The sequence below is a fragment of the Copadichromis virginalis genome, linkage group LG2 (genome assembly GCF_057382275.1).
Source record: "Copadichromis virginalis isolate Kocher_CV1m ecotype Utaka linkage group LG2, C_Virginalis_male_GT1.1, whole genome shotgun sequence".
NCBI classification, from domain to species: domain Eukaryota; kingdom Metazoa; phylum Chordata; class Actinopteri; order Cichliformes; family Cichlidae; genus Copadichromis; species Copadichromis virginalis.
The window spans coordinates 7620636-7637311 of record NC_140619.1 but is presented as its reverse complement, the minus strand read 5'-3'; the positions used below and the strand labels follow the sequence as shown (position 1 = coordinate 7637311).

Sequence of the window (16676 nt, the reverse complement as noted above, 5' to 3'; positions counted from 1 at the left end):
GTTGCCCCCCCCCCACTCATCCCTCTTCCAAACCTCGTGAACTAGACGGAAACTTTTCTCCTCATTCACAAAGCTCTCTCTTGTTACACTTTTCCAGCGTCAACCTGCGTTGATTGATTTTCATGGTTTCATCAGGATTCTTTTCTCTTTTCTGTTTTTCCTACTTTTTCACATCAGCACACGTTTTTGTTTTGTTTTTAGGTACACCAACTCTTCTAACTGACTTTTTTGGTTCAGGGTAAATTCACACATGGATCCAGTGATTAAAAAAAACCTTCCTGATGTTGTGTACGCTTTTCCTTGTTCCACCAAAGCAGCTCTGATCTGTTGGAGCATTGACATAACCTCTACGGTTGCCGTTAAGCGTCTGTCTCTGGGACACTGACAGTGGATCCTTCAGGTCGTACGGGTTTCGTAGTGGGGCCTCCGTGGCTCTGGTTAGTTTGTCTCATCGAGCAGATGTTCAGTCAGATTGGGGAAGTGTGAAATTTAGAGGTTAGGTCAACATCTTAGTGTCTTTGTCACGTTTCTCGGGCTGTTCCTGAGCGGTTATTGCAGTAAGGTGACCTGCATTGTCCTGCTGGGGGAGGCCACTGCCATGAGAGACTGCTATTACCATGAAGGGGGTTTCTTAATATGCAACAACTTTTAGTTGGCTCCTGTGTTAAAGTTACATCCCCATGAATAATAGAGATAATGTTATAAATTACACATGTCAGTAGTTTTATCAGTGATCAATGTATTTTCCCACTTGCTTCAATTGGTACCTTTCTTAGAATTGCAATTTTTTTTTTTATTTTGTACAAAAAAAGTAGATAAAAAAAAATTATTAATCTAAATTGTAAAAAAAATACAGAATGTGATAGCAAACATTTTAATTTCAACTACTGCTAATACTGTGTAGGAAATGTATTTATTTATTATTATTATTATGTATTTTTAAGACTGCATCGCATTTAGCACAATATGTTCTTGTTCTGTGTCTGCATCCTTTAGCACCATTTCACTTCAATCTCCTTGTGCAAAAGTTGCATAAAACCACAGGTGGAAATAGATAAAAGTGTTGATAAGGTAATTGTGTGTTGAAATGAGGCATCGCAAGACCAGTGGAGTCAAATCATGGAACTTCAATAAATAAAAAATTCCACTTCGTAAGTACAACTTTTGGCAGAATTGGAAAACAAAATATTTATTTGGGTTTACTTGAACTTTTTTGTTCTATATATTAGTTTAAGTTTCTAGAATTACCTGCTGACTCCTGCAATTGGTCAGCTGCCAAAGTGACTACTAGACCAGACAAGTGCATTGCAGAACCATCACACAGTTGGCTTGTGGCCATTGCTTATTCCCATACTTGTAACACTGATGAAATGATAAAAGTCCCCTAAAAAAGGGGGCCTTCCCTTTTTCCAAGAGCCAGGAAAGGTTTTCTCCTTCTTGTGCTTCACAGGTGGCCACATCCAAGCCTCTTGCTCCCACCCCTTAGTTGTGGAGTTACAGTCATGCTCCGAGAGGTTTGTCGCAAACATGTGCTTAAGAGGCGATGAGTGATTCCACAATGCTGGCTGTATCACATTCAGTGTGATAATTGCTGTTTATCATCCTGCCTTTAAATCAATTGTCAGGTGCATTTACATTTGACCTTCAGAGAAATCAATGAGCAGCAGCTATTGTTTGCTCACACAATCTGAAAGCCCTTCATTTCTAAGGAAGTAATCAAATTATCTTTTAGGATAATTACTATTTGCTCATTTTTTGGTGATTTCCCTCCCTAAGGCAGACAAGACTAAATTAGTCATGCTTTAAATTACATTGTACATCAGGTGTGTTAAAGGGATTTGTACAGTGCACTGAGGTTGACAGGATCAAGGAGTCTTGTTAGGCAGAGAGCCATAAATCACTGGATAAACCCACATTATCCATGCACTTGCAGGAAAGATACAGGCTTTTAAAAACTCATAAACACAATATATTTTAAATTAAAGTGATAGATACTTTCCTGACTTTTTTCTGCTAGCAGAAATTATAAGCTCGAGTTCTTAGTTAAACACTCATTTTCAATTCCCACTGAACTAGCTGCAGGGAACCCTTTGAAATTCCCAGCATGGGGAGTTATGTATGTGATCATTTAGAATCATTTTGAATATCAATGGGAGAAGAATCCCGAGGACCCAGTTTTAATGGGACAATAAGGGCCAGCCACAAAGGTTTTCTCTTTTTTTTAAGGCAGCATGCAGAGATGGACTCACTTTACTGCTACCAGCTCTGAAGTAAGCTACTCCCAACCACATTCACACCTCTCTTTCATTTAAATTCAGGGTAAGTTATAGCACATTACTGAAAAAATTCGAGACAACCTGCATTTGAATGCTGTCTGGGAGAGCCAGGCCAATACACAAACCATTCGCTGTTTAAAACGCACAAATAACTTTAGGGACAAATAGTTTCTGTAACACTTAGAACGCCTAATTTCAGCTAACAACAATAATAATAATAATAATAATAAATACAAAACCACTGAATCGACTTGTTTTTTTTTTTCAATTAAATACATAGAGTGCATATTAGATTGTCGGATTGGGTTATCTTTGTTTATGTGAGAATACACATTCAGTCCTAAAAGTTCTAAAAAACAAAATTAATTAATAAAAAAAAAGTCCAAATCTAAACTAAATTTAAAAAAAAAAAGCACCTAATCTCTGTGTTCAAGTTCTTTGCGCAACGCTTCGCCCACCAAGCAGAAAAAACCCTCTCCAAGATGATGGTCTCTCCAAGATTACCCTATCAGGTGCTAACCGCTGACATGTTTCCACCCACCAACAACAAAAAAGCCTCTCTGTGCCCAAATCTCAAGCCGCAGACGCACAAACACCACTGACAGGCACTGCTGCGCCATCCTCAGCTCCCGAACCTCTCCAGGGATCCGCTCCTGTTGCTACCGCTGCGATTGCTCAGCACTTCTTTTTTTTTTTTTTAAATATAAATTGAGCTCGGGAAAGTTTGTCCTCCCATATTAAACAACTTCGTTTTGGTGGACTGCTCTTTTATTTATCGCCACTTTCTTTTTTTACTCTTGCACTTGGTAGCGTAAAATGATCCATGCAAGGTGTAGAAATCCAGCACAGGTACGGACGGAGATGAGAAGCATGTGATCTCTGGAGCAACAACCTTCGGTTTGTGGGGTAACTTAGCTGTTGGTGCGCAAAACTGAAGGATACTTTTTAGAGAGGTTTTGGAGAGGTCGAATACTGACTTCCATTCTTGACACAGACTTGCGGAGACGGGTTTTTTTTTTTCGGGAAGTGAAGGAGACTGAGCAGAGAAGAAATAATCTTCTGGATAATTTCATCCAACAAGGAAGCACCCAATGTTGCACTCCGTAACTCTGCCGCTGGTGTCCCGTCATCTGCCCTTACACTGGGATCCAGTCTCCTACTTACCCCCGGAGCTGTGTGCGTAAAATACGCACAGGGGAGCGAAACGGAGCGAGAGAGGGGGGCGATTTCGCCAACCTTTCCTGGGGCTAAATCAGTGGAAGCAGGTGTATTTCAGCTGTATTTCTGCAAGTCAAGATGTCTCTCCTGCCTTCGAGGTTCATATACCTGTAAGTCTTCCACCTCTCCGTTTGCTTTTGCACACAAACTCATGCATTCTTACCAATAGAAGTCGCCAAACGCTTCATATTTTTGGATTGCTGTCATCCAGGTAGGCAGCGTTTATTTTTCACGTAATTGCCTGTGTGATTAACTCCCGTCTTCCCTTCTCTCTCCTCTCCACTTAGGTGTTTACATTTTCTGGTGTTCTATTTCCAACTGCAGGTATGTTTTATTACTTTTTGTGTGTATGTGTTTGTATGTCCCTGTGCAGCTTTTTGATGTAACTGTTGATTATATCACGGTTATAGTTTAATTTCACGACGGTCTTTGCCACGCAGGACAGGAAATTCATGTGCTTTAATTCTGTTCATTTCAATACTAATTGGTTAGAATGATGAGGAAAAAAGTGACAAATTTTGGGTCTACTGCGTGCCACAGTAAAAAAAAAAACAACAACAACAACAACACCAAAAAAATAAACAAAAACTTAGTCGCACAGTAAACCACAAAAACCCCGTGAAATATCATTTATGTGATTTAAATACTTGTCACGAGTATTACAGTAATGCATAATTAATGTATATTCAAAATGTTCATTATTCATTCAAATCAGTACAATTATCCGGGCTACACCTTAATTAAAACCCGATGTTTGCAATTTGACATTCAAGTAGCAGTTTCGATATTTTACAGCAGAATTGTGTAAAAAAATATTGCGATCCCTGGGGTTAACAGTTGTTCTTTGAACAGATGGCTCTTTTGGCGCTCAGCTTTTATTAGTTGCGCGTCTCACTTTGAACAGTAATGATTTGCAGGCACCCACTCAGCTAATTGATTGCGCGCCGTGATTCACATAGGATGCAGTCAGCACACTCCTTCTCTCATAAAACTATCTGATGGGTTTGTTGGTATGACGTGTCCGACCATAATATTGCACACACAGTTGTTTCATATTAATTTATCGGTGTTATTGTGATCTACGACATTTAATAAAAACAGGATACCCTGCCTTAAAAGGTACCGGTATCTCATCCGTTTTTTAACAAACAGCTCTTAAAAAGTTGGCAACGTTTTAGTGTTTATGTAATTACATCTTTTAAAAGTTACTACATTTCTTTCTTTCTTTTAATTGAAAAATAAAAACTATACCAAGAATAAGGAATAAAAGGAGTGTTTGTTTGTAAACTATAAACAATATATTTTATTGGTTACAGTTACTGCTGCTAGGATCACATTGTCCCAACCTGAAAACCATCAGCTTTTAGAGTAATAGGTAAATTTCCTAGGGACAAAATGTAAACCAACCTGAAATTAGAAATTGCAATCTTAAAACTGTGTAATCAGATTATTTCAACAGAAATGGCACAAACACAGTTGATGAAAAAAGTTGACCCCTCTTCACTTGACCCAACATTTTTGGTTATTATTTTTTTAATGTGAACTTCATGCTTGTTGTGATTTAAAGTTCGTCAGATGATAGCTACAGGTAAACAGAGGATGTTCATGGCTTCAGTGGTTTCAGCCTAATCATTTATCTTAGAAAAATGCAGGGACATGCCTTTATCCTCCACTCCTTCTCAATGCTCCTCGGTATGGCTTAATGGCTCTTGCATGTCATGCTGTGGTTGTGACTTTACGAGGTAAAACAAAAGAAGCAACCGCACTTGGAAGTTAACTTTGAATACACTGCCAATGTCTGTCGGAATGTTTTTCTGTATGTGAGTGTGTGTGACCCCATCTGTATGTATGTATGTATGAATGTGTGTGTGTGTGGGGGGGGGGAGCAGATAGCAAGGTGTATCTTAGATGACTGCGACAACTTCACTTCCTCAGTGGAACTGAGTGCCAGACTTTTGAAGTTTCAACCATATCCGTTTTCGTGTTGTCTTTGAAGAAAGGAGACAGAGTGATTTAAAAAAAAAAAAAAAAAAAAGCTGTTGTCGCTAGCGTTCACCTCAGCCATGTGCTTAGGCTTGCCTTTCCCTTGACATGAAATGCAACTGTCTACCAAACACACCTTTATGTTTGTTTAGAGATGGGGAGATTTGGGATAAATCCCTCAGCAGCTCAGTTAGGCTATGTTTTGTTGTGCGTTCATTTTTTTTTCTTGTTCTTCAGCTTTGAGTTTCATATTAAGAAAGAACATTGACAACAGATGATGTTAATGTTCAGCTTTTAAACACTGTTGTACTTATTCTACGATAAGCAAGTTTGCTGGAACCATTGGACACATGCTTACTTTTACACTGTTATGCATTAGTCACTGGTAATCCAGCCCCTAAGACTCTATTTAACTAACTTCTTCACCTGAAATGGTGACACTTTTCTCCCCCGTCAGTTTCTTTAACTGCTGTATCTGAAATACCCACTCAACTGTTGATATTTATCATTTTTTTAAGACACATACTGTGTAGAACAACAGACACTGAAACTTTCACGACTCACAAATGTAAAATGACAACTCTTTCTCTAGAATTTCCATTTGTTTGGTCAGTTTTAATGTGCAAATATAAAAGGATATTTCCAGCCAGTAAGCAGACTCCTCTCTTACATCTTTGTAAGATCAACAAAGGCTTCAATCAGTGCCTTAATCAGCTTACAAAGATAAGCAGTTTCATCTCTGATAATCTATATCTCTTGTCAAGGAACGGCAAAGGGTTTTTCTGGAATACTCTTACCCTCCTAAGAGACCCTCTCTAAATCCACCCATCTCCATGGGACCTTCGACAAAGTCTGACACTGACAGTATTTTTCACAAGAACTGATTAGCCAGAAACAAGTCTTTTTGTTTGGATTAGTATGTTAAGTAAAACATAAGCTGTGATGGAGGTTAAGAGTTCGAGATGTGTTAGCATGGTGTGGTATCCTAGTACGAAGATAACAACCACTGCAGCTCTGAAGAATCACGGTTAAACCTGAATTGACCCCAACAAACCCCAAATCTGCTTTGCAGTACAAGCCTCTGGTGGTCCAGGTTGGGTTTAGGATTGTGAGTATTGAAGACCAGGGAATGTTTAGTTTTCAGAGTTTTCCAGAGGGTTCTTCTTGTGATTTATTTTGATTTCATATTGTGTTATGTGCAGAAAAATCGAAATATATTCTAGGGCAGTGTGTAACATCATTGTTCTGTATTGTATCATGAAGGTTGTGTACTTCTTTGAAGTAATTGGGGAAAAGATACTATAGAATATTCTTATAGGGGGATAGTCAATCTGTGACTAGAGACAAAAAAGCCATCACATGCCAAATTTGAGTAAGCGAGTACATTTGATTTGATTATCTTCAGCGTCTTATTTTCCACACTGTCTGATGCCAAAAATAATATCATTCGTGTTTCCTAAATGTCAACAGACACAGAGGATATGTCACCGTTGTAGACCAAATATGCCATAACAAGCAAGCATATCTTTCATATTTCAAAGGCTCTTTGAAACATGACCAAGAAGTGCTACTTAATCTGCACCTCATGACCTTTTTGGCAATTTAAAATGTTTACAGATGAGTTGGTGCTCAAACGTGTCTTTTAGTTTGGTTTATTGAGGTTAAACTGTAAAGCCGGGCTTCTTCAGTAGAACCCATGTTCGTGGACAACATCCGTGGTGCACGACTCATACGACATGTTTCAGCAGAGCGTTGTCGGAAGCCTCTTCAGAATTGCACCCAGTTTTGCGAAATTGTTTACTTTTTCCTCTCTGATTTTAAGGATTTGTTCGGTAGAGGCCGTAATTTCCAATCAAGTTTGCTACATGTCAGTCATTTTACTAGAATAACAAGGACTTGGGGTATGTAATGTGTATATAATTAGCCACCTGAGAACAGCCACATAAAAAGCCATTACTGTGCAATTACGACACCATACAGCTGGGGAAATGGGATTTTGGCGTGAACTTAGATTCCAGGGCTTCTGAAAGTATACGTTTCCTCTTCCACGTGTTGAGTCACAGTCGTTTTACTGAGCTGCCACTGAATTCTGCAATTTCCTCTATTTTCATGTCAAGTCTAAATTTATTCCTAAACAGCTGACCAGTGAGTTTTGAGAAGCAGGTTTCAATGCGATTTTTACAAAAATTCCTCCCACAAGAGAACTTTTATGGTTTGAGGTGCCTCTTTCCATCTTGTCCTCCGCCTGCTGCATTTCCTAATTTATGGACTTTACTTTGCCTGCAGGCAGATATTTGTTTGATGATAGTGCAACAGGTCTGGATGCTTCAGGTGTATAATTGCTAGTGGCTTGCTTGCTTGTGGAAATGGAATACAGGTTTCTCAGTATTGCCCAGGGCACAGAATATATACTCTGTCAATATAAACCAACACTCAGTTTTCACTGTATGGTTTGCTCTTGCTCTGTGCAATTTTTACTCAAACCGTGACTTCATTAACATGTCTCGTAACATAGTTAGCAGCTTGTAAATGCATTGCATATAAAATGTGTCAGTTAAAAGCAAGGAGCAAAACACTAAAAAGCCACAGCACAATTTCCAGGTTGTTATATGAGTTTTTAAAACCCTGGGGCAATTTTTTTTTCTTTTTACACCAGGCCCATAAAATGAGCAGTGCACATTACTATCAATACCTGTGCTACGATGATCTCTCACCATCTGTCTCTCCTCCTCTCTGTTTCTTCATCTACTGTCCCTCTCTCTGTTTCCTCCTGTCTCACATCTGTGCAGGAATCGCAGCAGCGCTCTGCTGATTTCAGGTTTTACATCGAAAACCACACCAGAAACCCAGATGACCTGAGCCGGAAGCAAGTCCGGATCTATCAACTCTACAGCAGAACCACTGGCAAACACGTCCAGATCTTGGGAAAGAAAGTCAACGCCAATGGAGATGATGGGGGCAAGTATGGTATGGGAGAACTCCTGTGCATCTCACTTGACATTTAGCTAGGCTGTTATAATAGGATGAGAAATTACCTGCCAGCCAGAGCTTTTCTATCTCCACCAGCCACTTTGGCTGTTTACTACTCATTGTTTGTCGGTGGTTTTCCGTGCTCTGTGTTTGGCTGGCTCAAGAGAGGATGGTGACTTTTCAAAGCCACCAACTACAGGTTGGGGTGGATGAATACATACTGAAATTGCTGACTTTGCTGTTGATGTTTACTGCAGGATTTGGGTATCTGGGGCAAGTCTGTTTTTATCCTGTTGGAGTCATATGTCAGCAGTGTTATGCTTTTTGGGGGGGTCTAATACAGACCAAGACTTGTTGGTATCTGATGGTAAAAATATTGTTTTCTTTTGGTTTCTGAGTTGTAAAATATAGTTTTTTGCCCTCTAAGGATTCAGTCTCAACTTGGTTACTGTGAACTTCCATCATGCAAACTGGGGAAATCTCACATTTGCATTACAAGAAATCAAATTTATATACACGGTTTCGGAAAGCCAGGAGAGTTTTGTTCAGCCAAGCAGTGTAAAAGTGCTCACCTGAAAATGTTAAGCATTAAGTCTGAAGATGTCAAAATACGTTTGGCAGATTGACCCAGTAATTATCATTGTTGTTATGTAATTAGTAGTATTTCAGATAAATCTTAGGCTTTTATCATCTTTTTAAAGTGTTCTCTGTCTTTTCTTTCTTTCTTTTTTCTTTTTTTTTCACGTGCACTTTGCTATTTTGGTTTAAAACGAGTATGGCAAATGACTAAATCGATGGTCAGTATAGCACCCTTTTGAAGTAGTAGTCCAAACGCAAAGCAGTGGGGCTTATGTTGTGCTTCCCTGCAGATATTTTGCTCATAACAGCTGACTCACGGCTCTAAAATTGCTGGTCTTGAATGCCTTTGAGAGAGTGTGTTCAGTCACAGATGCGCCGAGGCGAAGTTTCCTCACTGCTTGTTAGAGCTTGAGTGGAAGCAGATCCAATTTTTCCCATGAGGCTTTGCCAATTCCACCCTCCACCCCTCCTCCCATCCCCCCCACCTCCTCCTCCCCATCCAGCTGCAGTACCTGGCACCTGTGAACTCCTTTGCAGCAATAATGCTCAGTGAGATAACTCTCCTTACTCTAATTCATGCATAGTGTCTGCAGCTTCACATACAGGGACCAAAATACGCTGCTGAAGAAATATAATATATTGCTAATATACTCCTAAGTAGGTATCTCTCCAGTTAACATCACTGGTATTATAAATCTTCTTAGGTATTAATGTAGCGTATTCATTACTTTTAGGAGACCAGACCAGTCATTTTCCAGAACAGTCCATTGTAAGTGATGTCTGCCAAGAGTGATGGCGGGTCATTGCAAAGGCTTTTAAATTGATAAAAGCTGCAATCTTTGATTAATGCTGACTTTTTCAGCTTTTTGAACAGGTGGCCTTTTGCTGAGGTCAAAATATGGCAGCAACCTGTATTATTCATATGGAAGCAAGGCAGAAAAAGTGCAGCATACCTCAGAAGCGAAGGGGTTCATGGCTCACAGTTCTGCCTGTGTGTCTCTTTAACTTTAGAAAGTAGACGTTTGGCAAGTTTGTCTGTAACTTTTGTCATATTTTTTCATTTTCTTTTGATCTTCTGACTTCTGCTCCGTTAAATAAAATACACCCTTTTCATGTTTTAGACCTTTTTTTGTTTATCCATAAAAAACTGGGAAGCATTGAGGAGTCCTACACTCACAAGGCTGCTGTGAGATTATTGAAGCACCCGGTTCATACATTCAGCAATTTTTAAGGTTGTGGATTATGGAGATTAGGGGTATTCAAGTGCTTACAGTGTAAATAAAAGCACCACATTCCCTCCTTTGTCAACTCAGTGCCACTTGTTAGAGGTATTGACAACAGTGAGATTCCTCCAAGTGTTTGCATTTCACTGTAACTATGACTCAAGGATCTAATTACGTTTATTGATGCCTTAAGCTGCCAAACTCTTCTTTTATAAAGATCAAACCATTAGTGTTTTCCCAGAAAAACTCAAGATAGGGGTTGGAACTGGGTCACAGACAAAGAACAACTTACAGTAAGGAGGGAAATATTGTTTTATCTGATGTTCTCAGTCTCCAGCATAACTGAGGTTGAATTTTTGGGTCTTTTTGTAAAAGTAGCTCACAATGAAAAGGCCAAGGTGTGGTTAAAGATTTCCTAAATTTGCATTCATGGCAGTAGTTTCTTTCAGAATATTATTTTATTTGTGTGAAAACCAATGTTGTTGGGCTGTCTTTTCTTTTTTAAGGATGTCCCTGCATATCTATTCGACGATAAAACCAAGTCCGATGTGCTATTCTTTAGATCCCAAGTAAGACGTACAAACAAATCTTTTGCAAATGAAGAATGAATAACTATTTCTTCCCTCACCTTTAAGACAGATTACCTACCACTTTTCTCCCAAGGTTGGATTTAGGGGGGGTGGAGAGTTATTTCTGCCCCCGAGCCTATCCCGTCCCCTTCGACTATTCTTTCTCTCCTCCCTTGAGTGCTACTGAATGGCTCTGTGTGTTAAACAAATGGATCATCTTAACTTTTTGATTGAGTGAGCACAGACTAAAGGGAACTTGAAACCTAATCTGGAGGGGCACATAACCGCTCCACAAATGTTTGGCAGATCTCTTTACTGGTCAGAGGGTGAGCAGAGACAAAGGTGACCTCGCAGGGGTTAACACTGGGGTGGCGGAGTGGGCACGGAAAACTAAAAAGGCTACCGAGATAGGTTTTTAAAGTGGACTACTGAAGTGACAGTGGCATTGTTTTTCTGATGTGTATCATACAAGGAATTTTTAAATAATGTTCTACTTGAATTGAAATATTTTAACTGCATTTAGTCAAGAAAATCATCATTTAGCTAATGATCACAATACTGTGTCCTTTTGTTTGTGTTTCTTTAACTAAAAAATAACAAAAGAAGTTAACCATGATTAAAACTTGTATTCTTACAGAATCAACTAAATGTGTTTGACTCCTTAAGGTATGTGTGCTACAAGACATATACATGGCATTAATTGGATGTGTTTTTCTTTTCTTTTCATTTGCAGCTCTCCTTATTGTTGAGACAGAAACCTTTGGGAGCCACGTCCGAATAAAAGGAAAAGAGAGCGAACATTACATTTGCATGAATGAGAAGGGCAAAATAGTTGGAATGGTGAGTACATTTTGATTTTCACTATGGTAATATTCAATGAATACTGATATTTTAAAGCGTGCACTTAATCCATGCTGAATCAAATGCAGCCTAGGATCTGCTTTCTCCTGCTGTTTTTCTACACCCTAACAAAACCTCTTTGATAACTCACAGCCATTCTTCCATTACGTAATCGGCCTACTCCTTTGACACTCGATCAGTCAATTACAGTCTGCAATCACCAAAATGCATTGAGAGACTAATAGTCACTTAGGAGGAATACCATTGCAATTATATCACTTAGTCGCACCAGGTGGCCACAAGTGCAGGATGACTGCATGTGGCTCGGCAGATGACCATTTCAGTGTGAAAAAAGCTAACATTTGAAACTGTAACATTTTTTAGAGCGCATGTGCTGTTTCTCTAATAAATCATGTTCTTAGCATTGGTGCGACTGGATTATTTCACTCAAGTTTTCCCTCGCTGCGGTCGTCTGCTAGAACTAAATTATGTTCCCATCAAGATTTCTAAACTGTCTTTAACCCAAATGCCAGAATTTGCCATGTTAGTGTTCATTTTCCTGGCCTCTGATTTGTCTGAAACCCAGTGATGTATTGATTTTGTGTCTGTCAATATTTTACTATTTTTAACTCTAAACCTATCAAGAAAGTGTTAATGAGTTGAGCCAAGAGCCATTTCCTGTAGACTTCTATGAGAATTCTATGAGAATCAGAGAGGTGCAACCAGAGGAGTGCCCCCTCCTGGCCTACAGAGATTATGCAGGTTGAAGGCACTTCGGCTGACTTTAATTTTAAGACCATCTTTTATGAACGTTATATGGTGTGAGAGCTTCCTGTGTGTCATCCTATACATAGCCATATGTAGTGTACTTGTATACCTATGCTATAGAGCTGGGAGATAGCTAGCTTAACTTTGCATAAAAGCTAGATGCAACGGGATATAGCTAGCATAACTGAATTACAAGCTAAGAAATCCATCCAACTGCAAGACGTCACTGCTCTAAAAAGTTGTCCGTCCCATAATATTCTGTAAAGCCAGATATTTAATTTTATCTGCCACTGCACCACTTTGTTTTGTTTTGTATAGATTAACTAAATGTGAGCTTTAGAGAAACTGTTAGATTTTTTTTCCGTATTATCTTTGGAATTTATATAGAACCTTTCTAAGCAGCAAGGAAGCTCAAATAAAAAGATTTTCTACAATTATTTAAAGAGTTCAATTTTCTCAACTAGCGAGAGTGCATTAGTGGTAAAAATGGGAATGAGTCAAGTAACAGTTAATATGTTTACGCTTACCTAACATTAACTCTCACATCACAGGGAGAACTTTTTTTTACCTCACAAAAAGTTGATTCTGTTAAACGTAACCTTTTCAGTGGGTGAAACTCATCCAAACTCATTCAAGTGACTTCTTCACTCTCAGTTGACTGCAGGTTTCCCCGACCCTATAAACAGTACATTTGCATAATGACTGAAACTAGCACCGCTGATTAACAATTGTATTTTCAGCTGTGACTGAAACCCTTTTTGATCTGTGAGTACGTTATAACCATGTGACGGGAAAACTTAGATTGCAACACAAAATCACTCCAAACTGAAAAAGAGGAGAAAATGAGGTAGACTATTCAAAGGCCACACTACTATATTAATAATTAGTGTCAGATGATAACTTCCTCTGCATTCTTGTTCTTTTTTCTTTCAGCCTGATGGAAGGAAGCAGGAGTGTGTCTTTATCGAGGAATTCCTGGAGAACAACTACACGGCTCTCGTCTCTGCCAAGTACAAAGGATGGTACCTCGGATTCAATCGGAAAGGGCGGCCTAAGAAAGGCTCGCGGACCACGCAACGACAACAGGAAGTCCACTTTATGAAACGCCAGCCGAAGGGCAAGGTGAACCCAGTGCAGGAGTTTCGCTTCACCACAGTAACTAAGCGGACACGAAGGGCTCGGCGGTTAAAATCCAACGCAAAGAGGAACTGACAGGACTAATGGGACAGCTCTAGTTTTCCTCGTGGAGGAAAAAAACTGTACCTGAAAATCTCAAGATTCTTAAAAGAAGACTTCTTTTCTGTAAAAGAAAGACTGACTAAAAGAACAAAAAATAAAGATTTTTTATTTTTGTATTTCAGGATGACTGAATATTTCCTAACTGTCGGATTCTTCTGGGTTGATGCCATTGAGCTAATGTTTCTGTCATGTTATTTATACTGGATAAACTAAAGGACCTCTGAGCGAATTCCTGTGATCGTGGCCCTCAGCTACATATGAACTGCAAGCTGAAGGCATGCTTTCTTTTTGACAAAAGCAGGAGCTGATGCAATGTTATAAAAATCAGCCAACTAGAGATTTATTGGAATACCTGTCGGTTTTTGTTTGTGTTGCCCCTGACAATGCGGATCCCATACTTTCCACTGGAATTAGAAACCATGGAGATGAAACGGAGAGAGGTGGCAGTTGCAGGTGACACTGTGCTGCCAGAATAACTGTGTAGCTTCGAGTGCAATATTTTACAGGTCTCTCTCTTTCTCGTCTTCTTTCTTTCCATGTGTGGCTCAGCTCCTAGAATGCACGGAAGCCTCCAAGTACTGTGTGAGATTTCCATACAGCCTGAGATTCAGCTGAAACCCAACATGCTTTGACTAGTCAAGCGCCAAACGTGGCTTTTGTTCTGTTTAAAGACTGAAAAACCAACACAAAAATACAACAGCTGATGTGATACATAAATTCACACTGTCTTCCAACTTCATTGCATTTGAGTAGGGATCTTAATCCCTTTCATCTCCCCTCAGATTGCATCTTTTACAGCTCTTCTTTGCATGGGTTAGAGCTGTTCCACAACAAAAAGCTGCCTTAATTCTTTGAGTCGGAGCTACTGTCTGGGGGCTGATGATGACTTCCTCTACCTCCTTAATCTTTTGTTTATCTTCACCTACACGGTCTGCATTCGGTTGATTTCAGGAACCTTTCTGTTGACTCATTTTCTTTCTCTCTCTGTCTCTCCTTAATTCTCTCGCTGTTACAAAATCATCTTTTGACTGTGAGCTCATCTTCGCTCCTTTCACTCTCACTGGAAGACAGTCTCAAAGATGCTTTTGGGAAGGCTTAGCTTTATGCAGATTAGTCATCCATGGATAGGAATACTGTACATAATACACTCCACATCACCTCATGAACTCATATTTAACAATTAAACAATTTCCTCAAAAATCCAGATGACCAATACGTCAAGGATCCAGGGAATACTTTCAGCAGCATGGTAGTTTTATTTTGTTTTCAAATCTGAATCCTAAAGGGAAAAGTCTGCTTTTATAATTATTTTTTCTCACTGACAACAAACTCCAGCCTCTTATCACCCGTAGTATGTATTTACCTGCTGTCAGGCAGGTCTTTTGTATGAGTTGCTACTAACAACATGACACGTTTATGATTTTTTTTTTAAAAACAAATGTAAGCAAAAAATAATTTTATGACTATTATTAAGATATTTATTGCCTCTCTTTGTAAATAAAATGTGAGTTTTATTTGGCCTCTGTTAATAAAATGAGGAGTATATTTTAAAACAGACTTATTTTATGTCTTTATTGAACTCTGAAAACAGGTATAAATGTCTTTATAGCCTAATTTGAGACAGATTTTTGAGATGTGCATACTGACTATAACACTCCCTGAAAGTGAAATCACTCCAGGTAGGGTTTGGATGAATAGAGTACATTCCCTTCTCTGCATACTGCCAAGTTATGCATTTTTATATACAAACCCAAAGCGTGAGGACTGCTTTTAAGTGCAGTGATTTGAGAAAGGCCACTGAAATATTTCTGAAGTTTTCTTTATATCATTGTGTGTGGCAACTGGAGTTCAAGCACCTGGTGCTTTAAAAAACAGATTTTCTTTTTAACATTTAGGAAATGGTGGAATAAAGTTTCCCCACCAAGTTATTAAGGTTATAAATCAAGATTTGATGAATTTTTCAATCATAGCTAAAGTGAGTGGTGAGACAATTATAAATATTTTTGTCACAAGACTAAAGAACTTGATCAGGTATGAGACCCCAAACAATCTTTGAGTACTTGCAGTGCAGCCTACTTTGATTTAAATGCTTCGTCCTCCAAAGAGTAAGCATGAAGAGGTAAAAGATGGACAACTTTGCATCTGTTAAAAGCACTGAAAGAATGTGGGGAAAGCATGTCTTATAATGCTGTGTGCAGGAATGATGTTTACAGTAACCGTCAGACTGAAAGATGGCGGCTTTGAGGGGGAAAAAAATACTTTTGTTTAAATTCCTTGCAACGCTATCGGCCCCCCTCCCTTTCACTCCACTCTGGTAGTTGCCTCCAACACATCCAGAAGTTCCCCCATTCCGTCATGGGATTTTGAATGTCTGGCCTGCTGCTTTTAAAGGTGGAAACATAGTGCTTGAAGTGTGACCCTGTTATGTTCCATTAACATAATGGATCAGCACTGAAGATGGTGCTTGTCTTTGGGGGGATGGAAGGAGGTATCTGTAGGATTTTGAAGAATGTTTTATGCCCTTTATCTTGTCTTCATCTTCTTTAACTGTGTATTGTCACTTCTGTAGAGGAATGATGACTTTACTGAAAGGAATAGAAACATGCAGCCAGAGTACATACATTGTACAATGAAAAATTTCACGTGCCATAAATAAAAACATTTAATTCACTGCTTCCTGTTTAAATCGCCAAAGTTCTGTCCTGCCAGTCACTTACTGCAAAGATTTGTTACTCTAGAGGACTGGGAGTTAAAATCAGCCTGGTAGATGTTTGAGGAATTTAATCAATGCAACTTTTGAAACCCTGCAAATTCTATTCATACAAGCAACAAGTTTTTCTTTTTTTTTCCATTCTGCATACTTCAAACTTGACCAAGCACAGCCAAAGTGCATCTGGGTATATTGACATTTAAACGAGAGCCGATGGTTTCCAACATGGCAGCCCATTCGCAATAACGAGATGACATTTTTGCATAAGCCTCCCGCTAGGCTTTTCTCTGACTCAACCTTT

The 16676-nt window shown here is 39.1% G+C and overlaps 1 protein-coding gene across 1 annotated transcript; it reads left to right on the top strand.

Moving 5' to 3' along the window:
* The first annotated feature begins 2834 nt into the window (after positions 1-2834).
* On the top strand, positions 2835-15222 carry fgf24 (fibroblast growth factor 24). The gene is made up of 5 exons (XM_085469618.1): positions 2835-3604; positions 3782-3818; positions 8267-8444; positions 11552-11658; positions 13360-15222. The coding sequence occupies exons 1-5, from the start codon at positions 3573-3575 to the stop codon at positions 13636-13638; spliced, it is 633 nt and encodes a 210-aa protein (XP_085325744.1). The 5' UTR covers positions 2835-3572; the 3' UTR covers positions 13639-15222.
* Positions 15223-16676: the final 1454 nt, after the last annotated feature.

Excerpts from the sequence above, each read along its gene's own strand:
- fgf24 (XM_085469618.1), top strand. The coding sequence starts at position 3,573 with ATGTCTCTCCTGCCTTCGAGGTTCATATACCT. Across the intron at positions 3,819-8,266 it reads TGTTCTATTTCCAACTGCAG|GAATCGCAGCAGCGCTCTGC; the intron begins GTATGTTTTATT and ends ACATCTGTGCAG. Across the intron at positions 8,445-11,551 it reads AGATGATGGGGGCAAGTATG|CTCTCCTTATTGTTGAGACA; the intron begins GTATGGGAGAAC and ends TTTCATTTGCAG.